Source organism: Mastigoproctus giganteus, chromosome 1 (genome assembly GCF_048544385.1).
Source record: "Mastigoproctus giganteus isolate SK-2022 chromosome 1, ASM4854438v1, whole genome shotgun sequence".
In the NCBI taxonomy this organism is placed as follows: domain Eukaryota; kingdom Metazoa; phylum Arthropoda; class Arachnida; order Uropygi; family Thelyphonidae; genus Mastigoproctus; species Mastigoproctus giganteus.
The window spans coordinates 6,248,033-6,274,230 of NC_143575.1; the positions used below are offsets into that span (position 1 = coordinate 6,248,033).

A 26,198-nucleotide genomic window follows, 5' to 3' on the forward strand; every position below is an offset into this window, starting at 1 on the left:
CGTGAATTAGGGTTGAACTTGAAAGTGTCTGCAATTCTGCCCAGACACGATAGGAGGGAGTATATGATGAGAGCCTTGTCGATCAATTCGGCCCTGGAGGGATTGTGCAAGGCTCAAGGGGTAGAATTTTTTTCTGGACTGTACTTGTTAACAGGAGAGATTGCTTCTACAGGGATGGGATACACTTAAATAGAAAGGGTGCAAGAATTTTTGCTGATGCTGTCGAGGCAGTGTTAGGTGGGTCGGAAAACTGCTAGTTGGGGGGGATACAAGGACTAATAGATTAACAGTAGCCACTGGCAGAGGTGGAAGTGATTCTTGCACTGCTTCTATTGAAATGAGCAGAAGTCTGAAAAACAAGATGCAGGATATTTCAGAGACTGCTGGTAGTCATTGCGTTACAAGTAAACACATGGGTTGTGTTAGGGTAGCTAAGAATAGAAACAGGTGCATGTATACCTGCGTGTACACCAATGCTAGGAGTTTGGTAAATAAATTTGATGAATTTGAGGTATTGCTCAAAACATCAAAGGCAGATATTGTTGGGATATCAGAGACGTGGTGTCACACAGATATAAGTAATGCGGAACTGGAATTTGGGGAATACAATGTGTATAGAAAGGATAGACAGGACAGGAGGGGAGGAGGGGTTATGCTATTAATTAAGAAACACATAAAGTCCAAGGAAGTGAAGCCAGTCGACATCGATGGACAGGGCAGTGCCGAATCAGTTTGGTGTGACATAAGCATAGGGAAATCAAAATTGAGAGTAGGAGTGTGCTATAGGCCTAATGACTCTGATGAGTATAATAAGATATTGTACAGGGAAATAGAGTGGGCCAGTAAATCAGAGAGTCTTATAATGGGGGATTTTAATTTCCCAGATATTGACTGGAATTTGTGGGTTGGTCACTCGCACACTAGCAAGGCTTTTGTGGATTTATTGGATGATTGTTTTCTACACCAGCATGTTCGTGAGGCAACAAGAGGGAGCAATACTCTTGATCTGATTATCAGTAGTGACTCTTCATGCATTAAGAACCTGCAGATAAATGAACCACTAGGTGGCAGTGATCACAGTGTGTTGAAGTGGGATTTACTCAAGGAGGTAACTACCATCAGAGGTAAAGGGAAGGGTTTTTGTTTTCGTAAAGGCGACTATGATGGTCTGAGACAGTATTTAAATTCTATACAGTGGGACCAACTGATGATGTTACCAACAGCAAACTCAAAATGGGAAGCATTCAAGGAACTAATCTTGGAGGCTACCAGGCTTTACATACCAACTAAGAAATATTGTTCAAGGTTTAGGCCTAAATGGTTGTCAGATGAACTAATGAGACATGTGGCAGAGAAGAAAAATGCATGGGATACATATAAATTAATGGGTGACATGGAAGCCTATGATAGATATAAGTTGGTCTGTAACCAAGTCACAAAGGAGATTAGGCAGGCAAAGGCAGACTACGAAAAATCCTTGGCAAAGGATGCAAAGAAAAACAGAAAAGAGTTCTTTACATACTTGAACTCGAGAAGGAAAGGGATGAATCAGATTGGTCCGCTGGATATTGATGGTTCAACAGTTGAGGATCCTGCTCAGGTGGCTAACAATCTAAACGAGTATTTTGCATCTACATTCACGCATGAGGAGTTATTCAGGAAGGAGAATGATGTAGGTAAAGTAAACATTGGCAGTGAGCTGGATGATTTTGTAATAACTGAGAGGAAAGTGGAGGAGAGATTGTTGAAGATAAACATAAAAAAGGCACCTGGGGTGGATGGGATCTATCCAGTTATATTAAAGGAGGCAGCAAAGGAAGTATGCAAACCCCTAGCCATAATTATGAGAGCTTCTTTGGACTCAGGGGAGGTACCCATAGACTGGAGATGTGCAAATGTAACCCCAATTCACAAAGGAGGATCAAAGGCTGACACAAGTAATTATAGACCTGTTAGTTTAACTTCTGTTCCAGGTAAATTAATGGAGGCACTGGTTAAAGAAGCACTGCAGGATCATCTAGACAAGAATTCAGTTATAGCTCAGACGCAGCATGGTTTTGTTAAGGGCAGGTCTTGCCTGACCAATTTGATTGGATACTATGATGTAGTCACAAAAGAACTGGATGCAGGGAATAACTTTGATATTATATATTTGGATCTTAGAAAGGCTTTTGATACTGTTGCACATGGAAGACTGCTGCACAAATTGGAGCAGTGTGGCATTGGAGGCAAATTGCTGCTATGGATAAGGGGATGGTTGAGTGGCAGAAGACAGAGAGTGGTAATCAATGGACACTGCTCAACGTGGACTAATGTTATTAGTGGAGTTCCTCAAGGTTCAGTGTTGGGTCCGTTGTTGTTTTCGGTGTTTATGAATGATATTGATGATGGGATATCAAGTTTAATGTCGAAGTTTGCAGATGATACAAAGGTTGGCAGGGTCGTCAAGGACACTACTGACGCTATGCTGCTGCAACAGGATCTGGAAAGGTTGAACAGATGGGCTGAGAGGTGGCAAATGAAGTTTAACATTGACAAATGTAAAGTACTGCATATGGGAAACAGTAACCCCAGAGCAACGTATCAACTCTGCGGTACCACACTGACAGTGGTGGAGAATGAAAAGGACCTGGGGGTAATTGTGCAGGGAGATATGAAGTTCTCTGAGCAGTGCAGACGAGCTGCAAGAGTAGCTCATGGTGTCTTGTCAATGATATACAGGAATTTTTCTAGCAGGGATAAGGAGGTGATTATTCCCTTGTATAAGGCAATGGTTAGGCCACATCTTGAGTACTGTATACAGGTCTGGAGGCCTCATTTCAAGAAGGATGTAGAGCTGCTGGAACGGGTACAGAGAAGGGCAACAAGATTAGTAAATGGAACAAAGGGTTGCTCTTACGAAGAAAGGCTTAAGTTTTGCAAATTACAGAGTCTGGAGACTAGGCACCGGCGAGGTGATCTGATAGAGGTGTATAAGGCCTTGAATGGTTTGAGCATGCTCAATGCCAATGGGATTCTTCATCTTTCTCAGAATAATCACCTCAGAGGGCATAAATTCAAATTGAGGAAGGACGGATGTCGGATAGATGTGCGGAAATTTGCCTTTGGCCAGCGGGTGGTTGGTTGGTGGAACCGACTTCCATCACTTGTTGTTGAAGTTGATAGCCTAAACAAATTTAAAGCTCAACTGGACAGGTATTTCGAACGAACGGAGGGGTGAAATGGGAGAGGGTTTTTTTTTTTTTTTTTTTTTGGGCTGATGCTGAATAAGCTTGCTTTCTTGCATCGTATGCCTCTACTAATGCTAATGCTAATGCTAATCAGCATTTTACCTTTCAAGCATTGTTGCCAGAATCAATGTCCAGCTGATAAATACGGTGCTCCAGAGGTTGAGGGCTGTGGAAATTTAGAAGGGATTTTTTCCAACACATCACAAAATGTCTCTGCTGTTGCAGAATCTTGGTGACTTCACTGCATATTTTAATGTTATGGAAACCAGTGCAATGCTTGAACCTATTAAACCACCCGTGGATTGTCACGAACTTGACTTTGGGTTTGCCATATCTTCATGAATAATTTTTGCTTTTGCTTGAATGGCCATTAGACTCAGAGGCACTCGCTTCTGAAACTGATTTTCCATTCATATTATTAATAGCTTTTCCATCTTCTATATAGCACCTGACGCTGTTTTGTGATCACTGTTGATCTTAAATGCGTTGATCCTTTAACATGTTCTTTTATACGCACACTGTCCTTTAAAATAGTATTCACTGCTGAAGCAGTGAGACCTACGTCCCGTAGATGACAAACTTTGTCCTGCTTCGTACTTCTTGATCATTTCCATCTTCATTTCTAAATCAATTTTGTTTCGTATCCTAGCACTGCCACCACTTGCACTTTCCGTTGGTTACTTTCCCTTCATCATTGTAATAAGTAAATGGGAATTAAGAGAAGATTCTGAAAATTTGTTTTTTGTATGATTGAAGATTTCAGTGAAGGTGAACATATTTCACCATAATAACATAAAAACTCACACAATACCAATTATCGAGATTATCGTAAATGCAATAAGATTGAGTTTACTACCCGTTTATAATAGGTTGCACTAACAGAAAAGCCCAATAAACCGGAAAGTTCAAATTGTTTTTATTGTTTTATGGCAGTGATCTCCAGAAATTTTTAGGCGCTTCTGTAGCCAGGTGGGAAGGAGCAGCGGTGCGTAGCACACGCTTCTTGATTAGACCGAGGTTCGAGCCTATCACCACCAAATACGGAGGATGCGGAAAGGTCAGGGAATGACTACCGCATATTCCGGAGCAATATGGCCTTAGTTGCTAATGCTCCTAAAAACCAAATAACAACATAACAACAACATCCAGAAATTTTCTTTAGAAAAATATCATCAAAGGCATTCAAAATCGAATCTTACAACAGAACATATGATAACAACGATTGAGTAGTACTCCATTAAAATAACCGTTAAATACCTTAGTTATATAGCAAAAATTTCAACTTCGGAGTTCTTGGAACGAATTACAAAAGAAAAAAAAAACTGTGTTATTGGGTTCACATTGCAATGTTTTCACAATACTTCCATTTATTCCTGTGGGATGCAAAATACTTTTCCACGATTTTTAAAGTTTACACCCCTGCAAAAACTTATGTAAATCGGGGGAGTGCCTGTATTTGTAGTAACAGTTACAGGCACTCCCTGGCTTGCATAAAACTCTACTTACGGAAATTCGACTTTACGTAAGATTTTGCCAGCCGGTGCAAACTTAAAAACATTGTGGAAACATATTTTACATCCCTTAGGAATAAATGGAGGTATTGTGAAACTATAGCAAGTGAACCCAGTAACACATTGGTTTTTTTTTGGTAATTTATTCCAAGACCTCGAAAGTTGAAATTTTCGCTATGTAACTAAGCTATTTGATTGTGCAAGGCTCAAGGGGTAGACTTTTTTCAGCCTGATCTGTGCTTGTTAACAGGAGAGACTGCTTCTACAGGGATGGCATATACTTAAATAGAAAGGGTACAAGAATATTTGCTGATTTTTTTCAAGGCAGTGTTAGGTGGGTCGGAAAACTGCTAGCTTGGGGGGGGATACACGCACTAATAGATTAACAGTAGTCGCTGACAGAGGTGAAAGTGATTCTTGCACTGCTTCTATTGGAATGAGCAGAAACCTGAAAAACAGGGTATTTCAGAGACTGCTGGGAGTCATTGTGGTACAAGTAAACACTTGGGTTGTGTTAGGGTAGCTAAGAATAGGAACAGGTGTATGTATACTTGCGTATACACCAATGCTAGGAGCTTGGTAAATAAATTTGATGGATTTGAGGTGTTGGTCAAAACATCAAAGGCAGATATTGTTGGGATATCAGAGACGTGGTGTCACACAGATATAAGGAATGCAGAACTGGAATTTGGGGAGTACAATGTGTACAGAAAGGATAGGAAGGGAGGAGGGGTTATGCTATTAGTTAAGAAACACATAAAATCCAAGGAAATGCAGCCAGTTGACATTGCTGGACAGTGCAGTGTCAAGTCAGTTTGGTGTGACATAAGCACTGGGAGATCAAAATTGAGAGTAGGAGTGTGTTATAGGCCTAATGACTGATGAGTATAATAAAAAACTGTACAGGGAAATAGAGTGGGCCAATAAATCAGAGAGTCTTATAATGGGGGATTTAAATTTCCCGGATATTGACTTGAATTTGTGGGTTGGTTACTAGCAAGGCTTTTGTGGATTTATTGGATGATTGTTTTCTACGGCAGCTTGTTCTGGAGGCAACTAGAGGGAGTAATACTCTTGATCTGATTATCACTAATGATTCTTCATGCATTAAGAATCTGCAGATAAAGGAACCACTAAGTGGCAGTGATCACAGTGTGTTGAAGTGGGATTTACTCAAAGAGGTACCTACCATCAGGGATAAAGGGGAAGGGTTTTTGCTTTCGTAAAGGTGGCTACGGTGGTCTGAGACAGTATTCAAATTCTATACAGTGGGAGCAATCGATGATGTTACCAACAGCAAATTCAAAATGGTAGGCATTCAGAGAATTGATCTTGGAAGCTACTAGGCTTTACATACCAACTAAGAAATATTGTGCAAGGTTTAGGCCTAAATTAATGGGTGAAATGGAAGCCTATGATACACATAAGCTGGTCTGTAACAAAGTAACAAAGGAGATTAGGAAGGCAAAGGCAGATTATGAGAAATCTTTAGCAAAAGATGCAAAGAAAAACAGCTAAGAGTTCTTTACCTATGTAAACTCTAGAAGGAAAGGGATGAATCAGATTGGTCCACTTGATATCGATGGTTCAACCGTTCATAATCCTGCTCAGATGGCTAACAAACTAAATGAGTATTTTGCATCTACATTCACACATGAGGAGTTATTCAGAGAGGGGAATGCCAGAGTTGAATTAAACTGTTGCAGTGAGCTAAATAATTTTGTAATAATTGAGAGGAAAGTGGAGGAGAAATTGTTGAAGATAAACATAAAAAAGGCACCCGGATTGGGTGGGATCTATCCAGTTATATTAAAGGAGGCAGCAAAGGAAGTAAGCAAACCCTTAGCCATAATTATGAGAGCTTCCTTGGACTCTGGGGAGGTACCCATGGACTGGAGATGTGCAAATGTGACCCCAATTCACAAAGGAGGATCAAAGGGAAACACAGGTAATTATAGACCTGTTAGTTTATCTTCTCTTCCAGGGCAATTAATGGAGGCACTGGTTAAAGAAGCACTGCAGGATCATCTAGACAAGACTTCAGTTATAGTTCGGACACAGCGTGGTTTTGTTAAGGGGACGTCTTGTGTGACAAATTTGATTAGATACTATGATGTGATCACAAAGGAACTGAATGCAGGGAATAACTTTGATATCATATATTTGGATCTTAGAAAGGCTTTTGATACTGTTGCACATGGAAGACTGCTGCACAAGTTGGAGCAGTGTGACATTGGAGGCAAATTGCTGCTATGGATAAAGGGATAGTTGATTGGGAGAAGACATTGATTACTGAGTGGTAATCAACGGATTACCACTCAGTAACTCACAAATGGTAATCACTGCCATTTGTGGACTAAAGTTATTAGTGGAGTCCCTCAGGGTTCAGTGTTGGGTCCATTGTTGTTTTCTGTATTTATAAATGATATTGATGATGGTATATCAAACTTAATGTCCAAGTTTCGAGATGATACGAAAGTTGGCAGGGTTGTTAAGGACACTAATTACAGTATGCTGCTGCAACAGGATCTGCAAAAGTTGAGCAGATGAGCTGAGAAGTGGCAAATGAAGTTTAACATTGACAAATGTAAAGTACTATATATGGGAAGCAGTAACCCCAGAGTAACGTATCAACTCTGTGGTACTACACTGACAGTTGTAGAGAATGAAAAGGACCTAGGGGTAATTGTGCAGGCAGATATGAAGTTTTCTGAGCAGTGCAGATGGTCTGCAAGTGTAGCTCTTGGTATTTTGTCAATGATATACAGGAATTTTTCTAGCAGGGATAAAGGAGGTGATATCCTCTTGTATAAGGCGTACATTCCATTCCTCTTCCATTTCTTTATGGGAAACTGACATCCAACAAAAACCCTGGCCTCTAACTCCTCCATGGCCAAATTGGCCACGATGGTGCTAATTTCCATAAAGAAATGGAAGAGGTACGTTGATGATACCTTTACCATGGTCCAGAAGGGGGGGAGAGGATGATGCACTCCATTGGTTTAATAGCTTCTCCCAATTTATACAATTTACCTCAGAGGTGAAGACAGGAAGTACCCTTCCATTCTTGGATGTACTGGTCTCTAGGATAGGCCCTAGGCTTAAAACTTCAGTGTATAAAAAACCTATGTGCAGAGTCCAGTACACCCATTATAGTTCAGCACAAGCTGGACAACACAAGAATGGTGTGGTAAAAGCTCTACTAAATAGAGCAGGGTCACACTGTACTACCTCTGAGGACAAAGAATGTGAACTTAGATGAGTCACAGCAGACCTTAGAAAATGCGGATACCCCCAGAGGATCATAGACAAATTTAGTAGAGGAACAGAGTCCAACTGTCAGGAACCGTTTGTTCCTGTGGCTACTGCATACATTCCTTACTATCCGGGCATTACTGAGCATCTAGTGAGAATTTTCCGTGGTTATAAAACATGCTGTGTGCAGCTTCCCGGGCAGAGGTTGCACACAGTTGTGTCCCAAGTAAAAGACCCAAAAGTAAAGGATCTGAGTAGTAGAGTGTTATACAGGATAAAATGCCTGGATTGTGGGGATTGTTATGTGGGCGAGACAAAACGATGGCTCAAGGATCATCTGGAGGAGCATGCAAATGCTATAAAAACTGCTGATTACAACAAGTCTGCTGTGGCCGAGCATTTTTGGGAGAGGCAGCATCAAATCTCCCCAGAGGATGCGGTTATTGTGGATTGAGCGCGTGGGTTCTGGGACCGTAAATGGCTCAAGAGCTTACGAATCTGTTCATCCGACAACAATATCATGAATAGGGACAGAGGTATGCGTATGCATCCTCTGTTTGAAACCATTGTCCTAAGTACGGATGAATGGTTTTGTTTGACACGCTCCCGAGCTGTTTCCGCTTCCAGTTCAGACCATGCGCCGACTGAACCACGTGTATAAGTACCGTGAGCCTGTTATATAAGGAAGTGTTGCAGGAAGTTTTGTTACTGCTGAGGAAGGAAGCCGATGCTTCTGAGAGCTCCAGGTTTTTATCGCTTTTAATCCGGTTTATTTTAGTGTATTTTATTGCAACGATTTTATTACAGTTGTAATGTTTTCACAATGTACATAATTTAATTTATTATAATATTAGTTTTTGTAAATACATAGTGTAGTAATTTTATTTATTTTATTTTAATTTGTAAAAATTTTCAGTTACAGTAAAATACTTATTCTTATGGTTGGTGTATGAGTTTATTTATTGCTAAGATATTATTTATTGCCCAACCTCAGAGGCCTTTTCCAGGATATTAGTTGATTTCAACCCTTCTAAAACTCAGTCTTGTCTTATATCTCGCAAAAAAGGATTCTTCTGCTCCTATGCTTATCTTTAGTGACACTCTGATTTCTAGGCAAAAATGATATCTCTTTTGGGGATTACCCCGACTTCTAATCTCTCTTGGCACAAGCACATTACAAATATTGCTTCCTCTGCATCTAAAAAACTTGGTTTTCTCTTTCTCTCTCAGCGTTGCTTTTCTTCCAAACAGCTGCTCACTCTGTATAAGTCGCAAATCTGCCCTGCCATGGAATATTGTTCCCACATCTGGGGCGGTGCCCCAAAACCTCTCTCAGGCTTTTTGATTCCATTCAGAAGAGGGCAGTTAGGTTCATTAATGATTCATCTTTAACAGTCTCTCCACTCGCTGTCTTATAGACGTACTGTTTCTGCTTCATGCCTCTTCTACAGATATTTCCATGGGCACTGTTCTTCTGAATTGGCTTCTATAATTCCCGCTCTCTCTTTCAAAACAGTCCGAGCACATGGTGCCACCAGCCAACATCCATTTACTGTCCAACTCCAAACTCACAGAACCAACTTTTCATCTTCCTCGTTTATTCATTCAACTGCCATTTTCTGGAACAACCTTCCTTCATATGTATTTCCTGAAAATTACAGTCTACAGAAATTCAAGTCCAATGTCAACAAATATCTTCTTTCATCTTCTCAACCTCCAACCCAAGCACGGTACTAAGTACTATAGGTTCTAATACCTTTCGTGTTTGGGGTTTACATAAAAAAAAAAAAAAAAAAAAAAAAAAAACCTAAATTCTATGAATAATTTTTTTTCTCTTTCTTAGGCAAGGTACACAAGAAATATGATAGATTTGAATTAAGAAAGGGTAATTTCAGACTATGTATGAAAGAATTTTCATTTAGAGAAAAGTAATTAGCCATTGAAATGATCTTCTGTCTCTTCTTATAGAAGTGTGAAGAGTCATTAGATAAATATTTAAAACTTTTTATACTCCAAAACAGCCATCCCATGGCCAAAGGAGTTGATTAAGTTTTAAGGTAGCTACTATATTATGCCACAGCCTGATATAGCATGGAAAATGCATTTTTTTTTTTTTTTTTTTTTTTTTTTTTGGTGGCATATGAAATCAAGCAAATAAGTAAAATGTTGAATATAGTTCTGAGATATTCTACCATATTCTGTATGAATGATAGTTACATAAATTACATATATTATTTTTTTTTATGACTGATGCTACAAAAGCTTTGATTTATTATGTCTTTTGTATTTTTTTTTTTTTATGCTAATAGTAATAGTCACTACTGTGATATATCAGAGCATCTTTAGATTCACAGGAAATCCATAGATTCATACATCTCCAAATCCTCTGGACGAGATGTAAGAATGTATCCCCAGTTCACAAAGAGAGATCTCTCTCTTTGTGAACAAAGAGAGATCTCTCCCTTTGATCTCTCTATTAGTAACACCCCTATTAGTATAACTTTTGTTTTGTATAACTCTCTCACTAACACACCTATTAGTATAACTTTTGTTCCAGGGAAAATAATGAAATCACTGGTTCAAGGAGATGAAGGACCATCTAGACAGGAGTGCAGTTATACTTCAGTCACAGCATGAGTTTAAGGGGAGATCTTGTCTGACCAATTTGATTGGGTACTATGATGCAGTGACAGAGGAACTGGATGCAAAAAATAATTTTTATATCATATACATGGATTTCAGGAAAGCTTTTGATGCTGTTGCACATAATAGATTGCTGTACAAATTGGAACAGTGTAGCTTTAAGGGCAAGTTACTGCTATGGTTAAACGAATAGTTGAGTGGGAGAAGACAGAGTTATCAGTGGACACTGCTCTTCGTGAACATATTATTAGAGGAATCCCCCAGGGTTTGGCACTGGGTCCATCATTGTTTTCTATATTTATTAATGATATTGATGAAGATAAATCAGGCTTAATGTCGAAGTTTGTAGATAATACAAAGTTGACAGGGTGGCTAGTGAGCTACTGCAACAAGAACTAGGAAAATTGGGTAATGGGTTGAAATGGCAGCTGAAATTTAACGTTGAGAAATGTAAGATACTGCATATGGGAAGCAGTAACCCCAGAGTAACGTATCAACTGTGTGATACAACACCCAGGGTAATGGAAAAATTAAAAGAGAACTGAGGATAATTAAGCTAGAATTTTGCTAACAGGGTTACGGAGGTGGTTATCCTATTGTATAAAGCAATGTTCAGGGTACATCTTGAGTACTGCATATAGCTCTTGAAATCTCATTTTAGGAAGGACATAGATCTGCTGGAGCAGGTGCAGAGTTAGAGCAATGAGATTGGTGGGGGAATTAAAGGGTGTTCTTTAATTCCCCCACAAAGGGAATTAAAGGGATGCAGTAACCTACAGAACGAAGCAGTGCTTCAGTTCTGTAGGTTACTGCATCTGAGGACTGGGCATGTGCAAGGTGATGATCTGATTGAGGTGTTTTTAAATCTTTGAATGGATTGAGCAGGCTCAATGCTGATGCAATTCTTGCTCAGACTGTGCCCATGGGGGACACAAGTTCGATTGGGGATGATTAGCTGCAGAGTGGATGGTGCAAGTTTGCTTTCAGCCAGTGGGTGTTTGAGTGTTGGAACAAACTTTCTTCTGTTGTTGTAGAAGTGCATAGTTTGAATAAGTTCAAGAACTGGACAAACTATTGGACGGGATAGTCAGGGGATGTACGTTTTTTTTTTTTTTTTTTTTAAACTGGTGTTAGCTTGTTTTCTTGAAACTTTTGCCACCACTACTAATACTACAAGTGTGCACATTTATAAATTAGTACATAATTCGAAAAGTGTGGAGGGTTCTAATGCTTGACTGTTTAATATAGTATTATTTCAATTTTTTTATTTATATATTTTATTTATTTTGGGTCCCACACATGCAAGTTATTAGAACCTATTATTAGAAGTTATTATATCTAATATCATATATGGGTTGACAGTATGGTTGGGTTGAATGTAGTATTACTTGTGTACATCATTGATTAATATATATCCTATGTTTAATTTTTATATATAGGGTGTTTTAGTTAAAAGCCACTGGAGTTTATATTTTGTTTATTTTTAAGTTTAAACTGTTTGTCATTTTGTCTTATTTGGGCTAAAATTTTTGTTAAAAATTTTGATGTTAAAATTCTACTAAATACTCGTATTACTGTTTAAATTTTGCCTAATCAACACCCTTCCCCCCCCCCACTAGGAAGGTTCTTTCTAATGAGGGAGGAAAACCCACCATTTAATTTAAGAACATCATTGGTGTATTTCAGAAACAAATGTAAAACGATTTTATTTGAATTGAAAAAAAATAACAGTTTTAGTGTGAGGAGATTCAATACAAATTGCTGTAGCATGGCCCTTGTGGGTAGCACAGTTGGTAGATTTGCCGTCCTCCCCACACCGGGTGGAAAAGACATGAGTTCGAGTCCCCTCAATGACATAAGGAATTTTTATAGGCCTTTTTCACATCATGGCCGAGTAGTCTCAGGCGAGGGTAGGATGTTTTTTTTCTCCCGGAAACTCTGGTTTTTCATCCAGCAAACAGAAAATCGGCCATAGAACATGTGCAGTTTACAGACAGTATACACGGAGCAATGTGGCCTTAGTTGCTGATGCTCCTAAAACCCATATTACAGCAGCAGCAGCAGCAGCAACAACAACAACAACAACAGCAGCTCTAGCATGGACAAGTTGTTCTTCAGTTAAACACACAAACTGAAGGGTGAACATTACATAATGTTTTTTATTATTATTCCAAATGAAATCAGTTTACATTCAGAGGTGCACTAATAATGTTTTTAATCTAAATGGAAAATGGGTAGTTTTTCATCAATAGAAAAACAACTTTTCTAATGATGAAAAAAGCAGTTGATTAAGCAAAGCAAAATTTAAATTTAGGAATTGTAAAATTTAAATGCTAATGCATAGTCTAATTTTAACATCAAATTCAAAAATTTCAGCTCAGATATGACAGAAAAAGGTCCAGACAACAAATATCCTAAACCTAAAATAAGCAAAATAGACACTGGTGCCTTTTAATTAAAACACTCTGTACTTATACAAAATTGTACTCTTTGTGTTACATTTGAATGTCCTTAACAGTTCTGTTTGATAACATTTTTGAATATTGTTTTCACTTTCAGTTTGCTCAGTTTGCCCTTCTAACACAAACCTTAGCATTGTTTGCATCATACATGCTTGGGTTTGTTTCTCCTTTAGTTCTGCAAAGAATTCTCAAAGGTCAAATGGTAAATAATTTTTAAGAAATTTCTGTTTATGGTGATCTTTGCATTATTTATTTTTACATTAACATTTTTTAACTATTACATGACTTTGTTTTAGTACTATAAAGTTCCAGTTTTTAAAATTCATCTTTTAAGATTTGAAAAATATAATTTTTGAAAATTTTATATTTAATATATTCAGTCAGTTATTTTGTAAAGTAATTGTTTCATTTATAGTTGTAGTTGATTTCTGTGATCACAGAAAAATCAGATAAGAGGTACACTCTCGTTGGTGCACTCTGTACCTTATACAACTGCACCTGCTCATTAAGTTTATATATAAATCCAAAGGTGTGTATACCAGCTTTGTTGTGTAAGTGAATAAATAAATAGCATTAGCATTAGTAGAGGCATATGATTCAAGAAAGCAAGCTTATGCAGCATCAGCCAAAAAAAAAAAAAAATTCCCATCTCACCCCTTCGTTTGTTCCAAATACCTGTCCAGCTCATCCTTAAATTTATTTAGGCTAATCAACTTCCACAAATAAATAGTGAAAGTCACCCAAAATGTGCTTCATGCCTTCTTGTGCAACATTTTTTGCTGCTTTTGCTTGGAATGTGTATATGCTGTAGTCTTGATGATCTTAGTTAAACAGGACGAGAGTTAAATTAGTTTGCGGAATGATAAAATAAAAATGATTCTTTATTATTTCATTTACCTAAAGCTCCTTAAAGTATTGAGAGAAAAGATAATAAAATTGTGTAATTAATACAAAATGGTAAAAAACAAACAAAAATGCATACTTGTACTTTAACTCTATAGCAAGTTATGTAGTTTGCAAATATTTTAATTTTTTAAGTAATGTTTAAACACTTTTTAATGAAAAAAGTTAATTTGCATATATTTGTTTTAATATCTATGGTTATTATATAAATGTAATTTAAAAAATAAATAAAGAAAAAGTACTAAAGGATGTTTGTAGTTCTAAAGTACTTTGGTTGTAGTGGTTTCTCCGTGGGCCCTATGGCCTGTCCGGGAGTTAAAGTCAGGATGTTTGGATTCAGTCACAATGGGGAAATAGGGGTCGAGACTCCTGTTTTTGTTCTGCTGGTTATTCCGCAGATCAGTACGGCTTGGTGTGGTTGTGCAAGCAGTGAGCTATGTTGGTTCTGGTTGCCCATGGTTTGCCGTCTGGCATAAGAGGCTCTGGGCAAATTTAGAGAATAGCTTGTAAGTTGCTTCATTCTCCAGTAGATGATGCTCCTGGTTTTTGGGGTTGAATTGTATCTGTGTGATCAAGTGTCCATGTAGATCTTCATAGTGCTCACATTCATGCATTATGTAGTCCCATGTCTCCAGGGAGCCACATGCACACATGGGATTATCTGTAATGCCAAGGAGGTTCAGTTTGTTGTGGATCGCTCCATGTCCTGTGACGAGATAAGTAGTGTAGAGGCTGGAGTTGAACCATTGCGGATATTGTGGGTAGACCTGTTGGAGATTAGGTAGAAACTTTCGAGTAATATCGCCTTTGGTTGAGTAATTCCAATGTTGCTGCCAGATTGTTTGTAGATATGTTTCCAGTCTTTTCTTCTCTGCCTGTCTGTTATTTATCGGATCTGTGGTATGGTCTAGATATGTTATGGCTTTTCCATGTCTGAGTTGCTGCTGCATTCCTGTGCAGATTACTTCCAAGTCGAGAGACAGGGTTCCCATGATAACTTGCCTTGCATGTGTCGATACTGTATTGCATGCTTGGGTGATGGTTAGAAGGATCGGTCTGTGTATTATGTCCAATCCAATCTTCGGCAATTCACCACTGTTGGGGCCTTGTGATACCAGGCGCTGGAGGCATATGTAATTGCCGGGATGATGGCTGCCTTGTGGAGGAGCACGAGGGTGCGCCTCTTCAACCCCCCCCCCAAGTCTCAGTGGGTGACCCTGGCAAGCATGGGCACGTAATTTTTAATCTTTGTCTGTATATAGTTGAGGTGGGGGGGTAAACGATCGGTTTCTGTCTAGTATAATTCCAAGGTATTAAGTTCAGTGACAAGCTTAACGGTTCTATCATTGATTCTAATTTGCGACGGTCTGGTTGGGATTAGGTAGCCTTTTAGGTGTATGGATTTCATCTTGGTTGACGAGATGGTCAGGTGATGTCCCCTGCCCAGTCTCGTAGGGTGGTTATTTCCTTCGTTTGCGATGATTTCCATCTGAGCCCTAGAGTTAGTGGCCAGTACCAGGGAGAGATCATCAGCAAATGCCAGTGGTTTGACTCTCCCTGGATCCTTGCAGAGGAACTTGTCAAGTACACAGTTCCATAGAAGGGGGCCCAATACTAAGACCTGGGGGCAGCTCCGACAGACCCGTTGCTTCACCCTACAGTAGGGGCGTCTACTAAGATCCTTCTGTTACTTAGGTAGCTCTGCATATAGCCATAAAGATTCATTGGTAATTGGGCTTCTCTGAGTCTTGCGAGGATGCTCGGCCACCATAGGGCATTGAACGGCCCCCGCAAAATCAATCGAGATGAGGAGAAAATATTTTAGATCACAACTCTCCGCTAAGTCCCGGATACGTTCTAGAGCGTCAAGGGTAGATCTTCCAGGTTTAAAGCCGAATTGTTTGTTTGCAGTTAAATTTTCTGTGGTGTAGTGTTCTACTATCCTCTGTTTGAGTTGTTCAAGTACTTTGCTTAGCACTAAAAGTAGGGCTATTGGTTGATATGATTCTGGTGTCTGTGGCTGTTTGGATGGGTTTTTAAGTATAAATTTCATGCTGGCTATTCCAGTCTGAGGGGAACCAGCCAGAGCTGAGGCAGTGGTTGTACAGGTCTAGGAGGAGGTCAGGCTTATATTCGGCAACTTTTTTTTTTACTGTATCTGGCTCCAGCATGTCCAGACCTTGAGTTCTTTTGACTTTGCTTATGGCTGTTTGTAATTCATGGTAAGTGAAGGGATGTTCTATTCGGGTGGTTTGATAAGCTTCATTGGCCAGACAAAGTAGTTGTTGTTCAGTATCATTTCCATTTAGTGGTTTGAAGGTGGTATTTTTTTCGTCCAATTTTTCGTCATAGTGCCTTGCAGGGTGATTGTGGAGATTGTCACCTCCCCTCTGGGCAGTTTGTTCATAGTTATGCGATATATTATACTCCGTGGGCCCGAGTTGCCTATAGTAGACATCAGTTGCTCCCAGGACAGCTTCTTCCACAGCCTGATCATTGTGGTATATGTATTCCTGGCATCCATCTACTGCTGTCTGAGGAACTCCACCCCAGGTCCATCTAGCTCTCTGGAAGGCTCGTCTCTTTTGGTTCATTTCCTGTCTCAGTACGTAAAGTTCTCGTGACCACCACAGGACTGCTCCCGGCTGTGGGGTCCTTGTCCTGATTGTCTGGTTTGCAGCACTTGTTATGGTATTTGTTATTGCACGTTGGTGGTGATCTGGTGTGCAGCTCAGTAGTTGGTCAGTTTGTAGGTTGTTGGCTTTGTTGATGAATTGTTCCCAATTCCCTTTATCTACTGCATACGGTTTAGTTTGAGACTAATGACATGGTAGAGTGATCTTTGAATGTCAAATGTGATAGCTCAGTGGTCGGGAGTGGTCCAGTTCTCTTGAACCTTCCAGGCTGCAATGTGACTGGCAAGAGATCTGGTAGCTATGGCGGCATCCAAGGTGGCTTCCCAAAGGGTTGAACTGAACGTGGGTAGATTATTGGGACGGTTTAGGATAACAAAGCCACTGTTGGTCAAAAACTCTTCCATGTGTTGTCCATTTCTGGACAGCCTGCGTTCTTGGATCTTGCTGTGCCACAGAGGTGAGCGGCAGTTCAAGTCAGCGGAGACAAGTATCCTGGCTCCATGCAGCTTGGTGAGTACATGTTGTAAGTACTGTGATGCAGGGAGAATATCCTCGCCTGGATGACAGTGCAATGATATCACATACAATTCTCCCAGTGACGATATTATGGGTGATCTTTGTCACTGTTATATTAGGGTTTCTCACCAATACACCTGCCCAGGGGGTCATTCTATCTACCTTGACAATCTTGTAATTGAGCGGGTATCCCTGTACAGCCCCGGCGCATGATGTCAAGATTTTCTTCCTCTGCCTTTTGCTTAATCTGTCCCGCAACAGCAATGGCCCGCTGCGCATTTAGCTGGAGAAATTTAATGCAGCTTGTGTTGTATCTTTTAGGAAGAGTCCCCATAGTGGATCTTTAGTTGTGTGCCTTTTGCTCTTATGTAGACATGGAATTTGCTGTCTCTGAGTGAATGTATGTGAGAGAGTTTCTGCCACTTACTGTTAGCACAAACTGGATCGTTTGCTTTGTTTGGGCAGTTTGCAGAATTGTGCCCCTTTTCAGCACAATGTCCACATGTTGCTTCTTATTCAGTGCATGTGTGCATAGTGTGCCCAAATCGGCAACACCAGAAACATTTTGGGACTGCGATGTGCTTCTTGTACCAGTGGGAGCTCCAATTTATGTATATTCTTGCCTGTTTTGTGATCTCTTGCCAGGCCTCAGGGGCCAGTCTGAGTACCCAGTTTGAGGAGCCTCCAGTTCTGCTCTTAGTTTGGAATTTCGGCATTATAAGGCTGGTAGGATCTCTGTCAGGTAGTGCCTGTTGCAGATTGCACCTGTATACTTCTTCACATATGGAGGAAGGGCTGAAGTCATTGTCAATGCCAAAAATGACTATAGAGGGCCTTTCTCTCTAGGCTGTTCAGCTGAGAGCCCGAGCGTGGGGATCCTGGAATTTCTCATAATGAGATTTGCATCATCCTTCGTTTCAGTTTCAGTGACAAACCCTGTATTCTGCATCTTTTTAATAGATCTGATCTTGGCAGATCTGAAGTCTTGGGTCAGGGAGCCGATCACCGTTTTCTTTACTTTTTTGCTAGTTTTGTGAGAATCATTTTGTGATGGGTTTAAGAACCACTAGATGTAGCTTTCGAAGTAGTGTCTTCCTAGGAGTAAACTTGGAAGTGGGGGTTATAGTTGTAGCTGTAGTTGTGGTTTTGTTCCTCAGCGCCTCTGAATAGGTCGGGGCACGCTGTGACATTTCACTTGCCCCACCTTGAAGGTATGCTTCTAACTTAGCAGTAACTCTCTCTCTCGTGTTCTACGTGTGTCTTATATAGAATGGTCTCCAGCTTGGTCCACAGGGAGACGATGTCAGCCCGGAGCCATGTGGTTACTCTGTTGTTTTGTTCTTTCAGGAGGTCTTCCAGTGCGTGTCTGAGGATGAACATCTGGTCCGGCACAGGGCCCTCCAGAAGGGTTGGGTTCAAGGTGTACACTTCAATAGTTTCAACCTGTTGACTTTGTTCTGGTTGTTTTTTGTTGGAGTCAGATTGGGACTTGGTTTCCATACCTGTTTTAGGGTCTGTTTGCCTCTTATTACACTTTTTAGAGAGCACGACTGGTTTCTGTTCATCAGCGCAGTCTCTTGGGTCGTTGATTAGTATAGTTTTGGGTGCTTTCCAGATGTTTTCTTCCATTTGGGTGAGATCTTCCGATGGCATATTGGTTGAAGTCGGAAAAACGGGGTTTCTGAATTAGTGGGATTCTGTCAGTGGATCCTTGTAGGGGATAAGAAAAGAAGAATTTTGAGGGACAAGTCCGTGTGCTAATTAGGAGCTGCATTGCACTCTGTTGAAAATTTGGGCTTTCCCCCACGATCACGTGAAGTGCGGGGAGGAGCCAATTTAAAATTCATCACAGAAGGACGCAGCTACTTCCTTTCAGGCTTTTCGGGGGCGTAGAAAACGATGGTTAAGTCGGTTCTGCAGCTAAAATAAGTTCGAAGAGAGATTCTGCCCATATAAAGTCTATGGCAGTTGAGGGGGGGGGGGAATCACAAAATACATATTTTTATGTCAAAGTTCATCTGTTACCGGTATAGTTTGGTGGAGCACTCTTTCAGCTCAGTTTGGCACTAATTTGGGGCACTTCCCCAGTCAAGTGCAGTCTACCAGCGTGGCAACCACTTTATATTGGTGCCTCTCTATGGCCCTGATATCAGCCCTGATATGCAGTTTGGCAACAAAGGACACAGATGAGTAACATTGATAAACTGCAAAAATCCCAGAAGGTTAATTAAATTGTCTCACTTAAGGAGTCCTCAGATGTTATCATTTTGTTGTGGACACTTTTCTTGCTGATATAGACACTTAAAACACACAATTTAACACTATCCAGGAGCGCGAAATAATGTGGCTACACTGAACAGTGGCCATATTGGCTTCATTAAAGCTGGTAGTGGAGGAAAAAGACTTGGGTGTTGCATTAGCATTAGCAAGGGCGCATGATGCAAGAAAGCAAGCTTATGTAGCATCAGCCAAAAAAAAAAAACCCTTATTACATTACACCCATCCACTCGCTCCTAGTTGTCTAGTTCTGCCTTGAATCTCTTTAAGCTATCAACTTCTACAATGACAGATGGAAGTTTGTTCCAGCAATCAACCACCCGCTGGCTAAAGGCAAACTTCTGCACATTTTTCCTACAACTCTTTCCTCAATTTGAATTTATGCCCACTCAGGCGATTATTCTGAGCAAGAGGAAGAACCCCATTAGCATTGAGCATGCTGAAACCATTCAAAGCTTTATACACCTCAATCATATCACCTCGCAGGCTCCTAGTCTCCAGACACTGTAATTTACAACTTAAGCCTTTCTTCGTAAGAGCAACCCTTTGTTCCATTCACTAATCTTGTTGTCCTTCTCTATACCCGTTCCAACACTCTACATCCTTCTTAAAATGAGGCCTCCAGACCTGTATACAGTACTCAAGGTGTAGCCTGATCATTGCCTTATGCAAGTGGATAATCACCTTATCCCTGCTAGAAAAATTCCTGTACAGTAATACCCCGACTTACGCGAACTCGGAGTTACGCGGTTCTTGATTTTTTTCGTTTGGCAACGCTGCCGCCCACTATCTTCAAGGTCGTTTTTCATATGTTATCGATATACGGTGCGACGGCGGAGAATGAGAGCGAAAGATGAACAAAATTCAACTTTGTTGCTTTTATATTTTTTATGTCAGTGAAGGGGAAACACATTTCACCATAATAACGTAAAAACCAACACAATTCCAGCTATCGGTATAATCGCAAATGCAATTAGATCGAGTTTACTACCAGTTTATAACAGATTTCACTAGCAGAAACGCAACTGGATTTTTATTGTTTTATGGTAGTAACCCCTAGAAATGTGAGGTGTTAATAGTGTATCTCTGCCTTTATGGTGTTGTTTATTCAGTTGCTACATGCGCGCAGCTTTGTTTATGCGTATCAAGCGTGCCTCCTCGTTTTGTAATTGTGCTTTATTCCCTAAAAATGAGTAAAATACTTAATTAAAAGGTGTGAAAAGGAAGCGTCCTGGTGAAGACACTGCAGATTCAGAGAGAAAAAGAAAAGCAATTATCGATAAACAGAGGCGGACTGGGTCAAAAATTCTTACCCGGGAAAATTTATAGTGGCCTCATACTATGGTTTATGGCCAAAATCACACTGGCCCACCGGGGTTTCCCCGGTAAGGCTTATGGCCAGTCCACCTCTGTCGATAGAGAAAAAATATGAAATTGTGAAACGCTTTGAGCGAAATGAAAGACCATGTGATATTGCACGTGCTACAGGCCTAAATGAAGCAACGGCGAAAAGCACATGACAATTGCAAACTTGACAGGTTGAAAATTGAAAAGGGCTCAATTGTAAAGGGCTTAAAAATTTTAGAAAACATAGACTCCAACGAAGAACGCGTTATAGCTACAAAGCAAGGAATAAAAAAAATTATTAGCTTGCTACGAAGAAATTCTGCGTGAAAAAAAGAACGCGCTGTGTCGTCAGACGAATTTGTTAGATTTTATGAAGCCATCGACATCGAAATAACTTTTTTACGTAAGTCATTTGTTTTTGTTAATACATATTTTGTATTAATATGTATAAAGAACTGCAATTTTATTAATATTTTTCTTCTAAACTAGTGTTTTTGTTAGTCCTTGGTCCCAATTAAGCAAAATTTATATGTATTTATATGCAAAGTTGTACCCCGACTTACGCGAATTCGACTTACGCGATTTTCGTCGGACCCACCTATCGCGTAACTTCGGGGTATTACTGTATATCATTGACAAGACACATCGGCTACTCTTGCAGACCGTCTGCACTGCTCGGAAAACTTTATATCTGCCTGCACAATTACCCCCAGGTCCTTTTCATTCTCTACCACTGTCAGTGTAATACCACACAGTTGATATGTTACTCTGGAGTTACTGCTTCTCATATGCAGTACTTTACATTTGTTAACGTTAAACTTCAGTTGCCACCTCTCAGCCCATCTACTCAACTTTTCTAGATCCTGTTGCAGCAGCGTACTGCCATTAGTGTCATTAACAACCCTGCCAACCTTCATATCGTCTGCAAACTTGGACATTAAGCCTGATATACCATCATCAATATCATTAATGAATACAGAAAACAACAGTGGACCCAACGCTGAACCCTGGGGGACTCCACTAATAACATTAGTACACAATGAGCACTTCGAGCTCATCAAATTTATTAACTATACTCCTAGCATTGGCGTACACACAAGTATACATACACATGTTTCTACTCTTAGTTACCCTAACACAGCCCATGTATTTACTTGTTTCACTATGACTCCCAGAAGTCCTGGAAATCCCCATTGCTTTGCTTTCCAGGCTGCTGTTCAATTGCATTTCAATAGAGTAAGAATCACTTTCACCTCTGCCAGCGGCTACTGTTAATCTGTTATTTCGTGTATCCCCCCCAAGCTAACAGTTTTCTGACCCAACTAATTCTGCCTCGACAGCATCAGCAAATATTCTTGCACCCTTTCTATTTAAGTGTATTCCATCCCTGTAGAAGCAGTCTCTCCTGTTAACAAGCGCAGACCAGGCTGAGAAAAATTCTAACCCTTGAGCCTTGCACAATCTCTCCAGGGCCAAATTGATTGACAAGGCTCTCATCATATACTCCCTCGTATCATGTCTGGGCAGAATTGCACACACTTTCAAATTCAATCTAACTCTCGGCTTTTTTTCAACATTGACCTGTACTTGTTAATTAATTCCGCTGGTCTCCTGCTCTTAATATCATTAGTACCAACATGTACAACAATATTACCCTTTGTGCCCTTAAAAGATGATATCTGCTCTACAACGTCATCAACCTTTGCTCCTGGCAGACATACTCTCGTCCTGATACGGTCAGATTAAGTTCTCTGAGCATTGTAGACAGGTTGCAAGGAAGATCCATGATGTCCTATCGTTGATGTATCGAACAATTGCTACTAGAGATAAGGATGTCATAATCCCGTTGTATAAAGCTATTGTTAGACCACACTTGGAATACTGTGTTCAGGTATGGAGACCACAGCTAAAGAAGGACATTATTCTTCTTGAAAGGGTCCACAGTCGGGTAGCTCGCTTGGTGAGATCGGCAAAAGGGCATCCATATTAGGAAAGACTTTGAATATGTGGGTTGCAGAGCTTGGATCTAGGTGCCTTAAAGGAGACTTGATTGTGGTGTTTAACTCTCTGAAAGACATAAGCAAAATGAATGAGGATGAAATTTTCACGGTTATAAATTATTCTAGAACTATGGGCCATAATTTCAAGTTATAGGGGGAGATGTTTAGACTGGATTGCAAGAAGTTTTATTTTAGCCAGCGAGGTATAAATTACTGGAATAAGTTACCTACATGTGTGGTAGGGGTTGACAGTTTGGGGAAACTTAAAGGTCAGCTGGATAATTACCTGCGGGAGGAGATTTAATTTTTAAAATTTTTTTTCTTATTATTATTTTATTCTTATTATTTTATTTTATTTATTTTTTTGTTATTTTTTTTTTTTTTATTATTATTATTTTTTTTTTTTTGGCTGGTGCAGCATATGCCATGGGCTTCCTTGCACCATGTGGCCATTGCTAATACTACTACTGATATTCACCAACGAAATCTGCCCGGGGCTCAGAAATACAAATATTAAACAGGGGTACCCCCCTTGCTGCAATAAACCGTATTAGGGTACAAGCTAAGGATAGGATACAAAAAAACCACACCAACCAACAATAGTAATATCAAAAAATACTTTGTCCCATATGTTGAACAGTAACACAAACAGGTTAACAGATTCATTAAAGATACCAAATTTAAAATTGTGGCCAAGCCAATAAAGAAATTACACACTATACTGAACAATTGCTCAGGCCTTTCCTTGTTCGCAACACAAATAAATGACCTGGTATACATTTCTTGCGGCGATTGCAACTCGTGGTATCAGGGTTCTACGCGGTTTCCTCTCAGTTTTCATGTTAATCAACATGCTGCCTCAGTTCTTGCTTCTCATTCAGCAGCGTCAGAATTAACCTTTCATGCCATTAATGAAAAACATACTTTTTTATTTAACAAGGCCAAAATACTTAATGTCCAACATAATTATACGAAACTATTAATTGCAGAAACTGTTGAAATTAAATTACAAGAGAATTTTCTTAATGTTCGCCGGCCATATCTAATCTCCGATTTGTGGTCAAAAACACATTCCTGTGATCACGACATATGGTCAAAGCATTGTCAACTTCAGGGAAGAAAATTGTTTTGAAATTTTTTCGTTAAATTAATTTTTTACTTAATTTTGATTAAGTAAAATCAAATTGATTTTTGTGTTCAATTTATTTTTAATTATTTTTTACTGTAATGTAAGATTTTCAATTTTTTAATTGTTTTCATTTTAATTTCTGGAGAGTGTCATACGGAAGTGTTCTATGTATCATATTGAGTTAAACTTCTCTTATTCATTTACAAATATTGATATCAACGTAGAATGTATTGAGCATTAGAGCTCTGATTCATACTATCAAGTATCTAATACAAGGCATTAAATATGTGTTGGGTATTAAATACATAACTGCATTTTTTGGATCATAAAATGCACAGTTTTAAAAGGTGAACTTTTCAAAAAAATGTTTTACTGGAGGTATTTGGAACACAAATTTACAAGTGCTTATTAACAAAATGTCAGTATATAATGAAGCATTTTCTCTCTGTAGAGCCCCAAAAACTCGCCATTACTACTGTTGCTTAATCATTACCAATATTATGGTGTGAACTTAAAAATAACCACTTTACTCTCTGGTTGAAGTGTATAAAGCCTTGAATGGTTTGAGCATGCTCAATGCTGATGGGATTCTTCCTCTTGCTCAGAATAATTGCCTAAGAGGGCATAAATTCAAATTGAGGTAAGACGGTTGTAGGATAGATATGTGGAAGTTTGCCTTTAGCCAGCGGGTGGTTGGTTGTTGGAACAAACTTCCATCTGTCGTAGAAGTTGATAGCTTAAATCGATTCAAGGCAGAACTTGACGAACATTTGGAGTGAGTGGATGGGTGAGATAAGGGGTTTTTTTTTTTTTTTTTTTGACTGATGCTATAGAAGCTTGCTTTCTTGCATCATGTGCCTTTGCTAATGCTAATAAGCAGAGTAATAACGGCAGGAGTCGGTGTTTAATATTTGTTGAAGGTAGCCAGGAGCTCATTGGTTTCCCTTAATTCTTTCCTGAAAAGAAGGTTTCTAGGAGGAACTAAAGTTTTTATTGATCTTCTTTCTCTTTAGAATAAGGAATGAGTTCTGATGAGACATACATAAGGTCTGACATAGCCAAGTAGTCAACACAGGTGTGTTGAATACTTGGCTATGGCTATTAGCACATGCATTTGGGTCAGCTATGGTTTGAGTTCATGTGACTGCTAATAATAGTAATGTGTGTATTCTTGTAAACTTTTAACTTTTCTGACTTTGTGTTTGTATGAAAATATAAACAGAACATTTTATTTTATTTATTTACTATTTGTTACTTATTATTATGTATTTATTTATTTTTTTTGAATATGCTTAAACAGCAGCATATGGCATGATATTACAAAAAAAAATTGCTGCATGCAACCTAGTATATCTTTGGATCATAAGACTTAGGGAAATTTAAGGAAATATTTTCCAGGAAAAAAAAGCACATCTTATGGTCCAGAAAATATGGAAATAAATTTTTAACTGATAGAGTAATTCAATAAATGTTTGGGGATACAATCGCTATATAACTTTTGAGGAATAGTTAAAACATAGAAGTGCACAAGGCCTTCAGTAAAACAATCTCCAGGATACCTGCTACCTTGCTTTTAATATTTTAAATATCCTTTTTTTTTTTTTTTTTTTTTTGCCAAATTAACATTTTGTTTAAATTAATAAAAAATGTATCCCCCTCCCTTCTCCTTTGGGGGAACTATATAGTTCCAGAAAGAGATTACATGTCCCCACCTCTTTTATATACCCAGCAGTTTTGCTGCATATTTATTGTATTATTAAAAATAAACATAATATTGAAGTGTTAAAATATTTTTTTATTAAATTAACCTTGAAAAACATTTCTACTAGGTAGGACTTGCCATAAGTGTTGTTCTCCTCTTTGGAAATAAAATGCTTCTGACTTCAATTTTTTCAGCAGTTCTTGTTTTTGCATATGTAAGTACTCACTCCTTTTAAAAATTTTTCAAGAACCCCAGAAAAGTGTTTGGACAATTTGACATGTTCTGTTGAAAGAAAATTTAACGTCACATTGTTGGGACTACTTGCATTTGAAAAAAAAGATGGTTTTAACATTTGAATTTCTCATCATCATACATTTATGGTCAATAGTTTTGATTAAAGTTGATTTATATATGCAAAGATACATTCATATTTAAAAAAAAAAAAAAAAAAAAGTCAATGCAGATTGACAGGTGCTGGGAAAATGATCCACTTGGAAAACAGTTATCCAAAAAGTGCTCACATTGCAATAGTAATGATGGGGGAAGGGTTAAGAGCAAACCTCTTTAAAAAAAAAAAAAATCTTAAT

General features: G+C 39.1%; 1 protein-coding gene across 1 annotated transcript in view; it reads left to right on the forward strand.

Moving 5' to 3' along the window:
• LOC150090513 (protein C-mannosyl-transferase DPY19L1) overlaps window positions 1-26,198 on the forward strand; it is a 272,499-nt gene that overhangs the window by 128,522 nt on the left and 117,779 nt on the right. Inside the window, exons 10-11 of the mRNA XM_090378261.1 lie at window positions 13,199-13,303; window positions 25,739-25,825. Coding sequence (XP_090234387.1) covers window positions 13,199-13,303; window positions 25,739-25,825 — 192 coding nt within the window. The remainder of the gene's footprint in view (window positions 1-13,198; window positions 13,304-25,738; window positions 25,826-26,198) is intronic.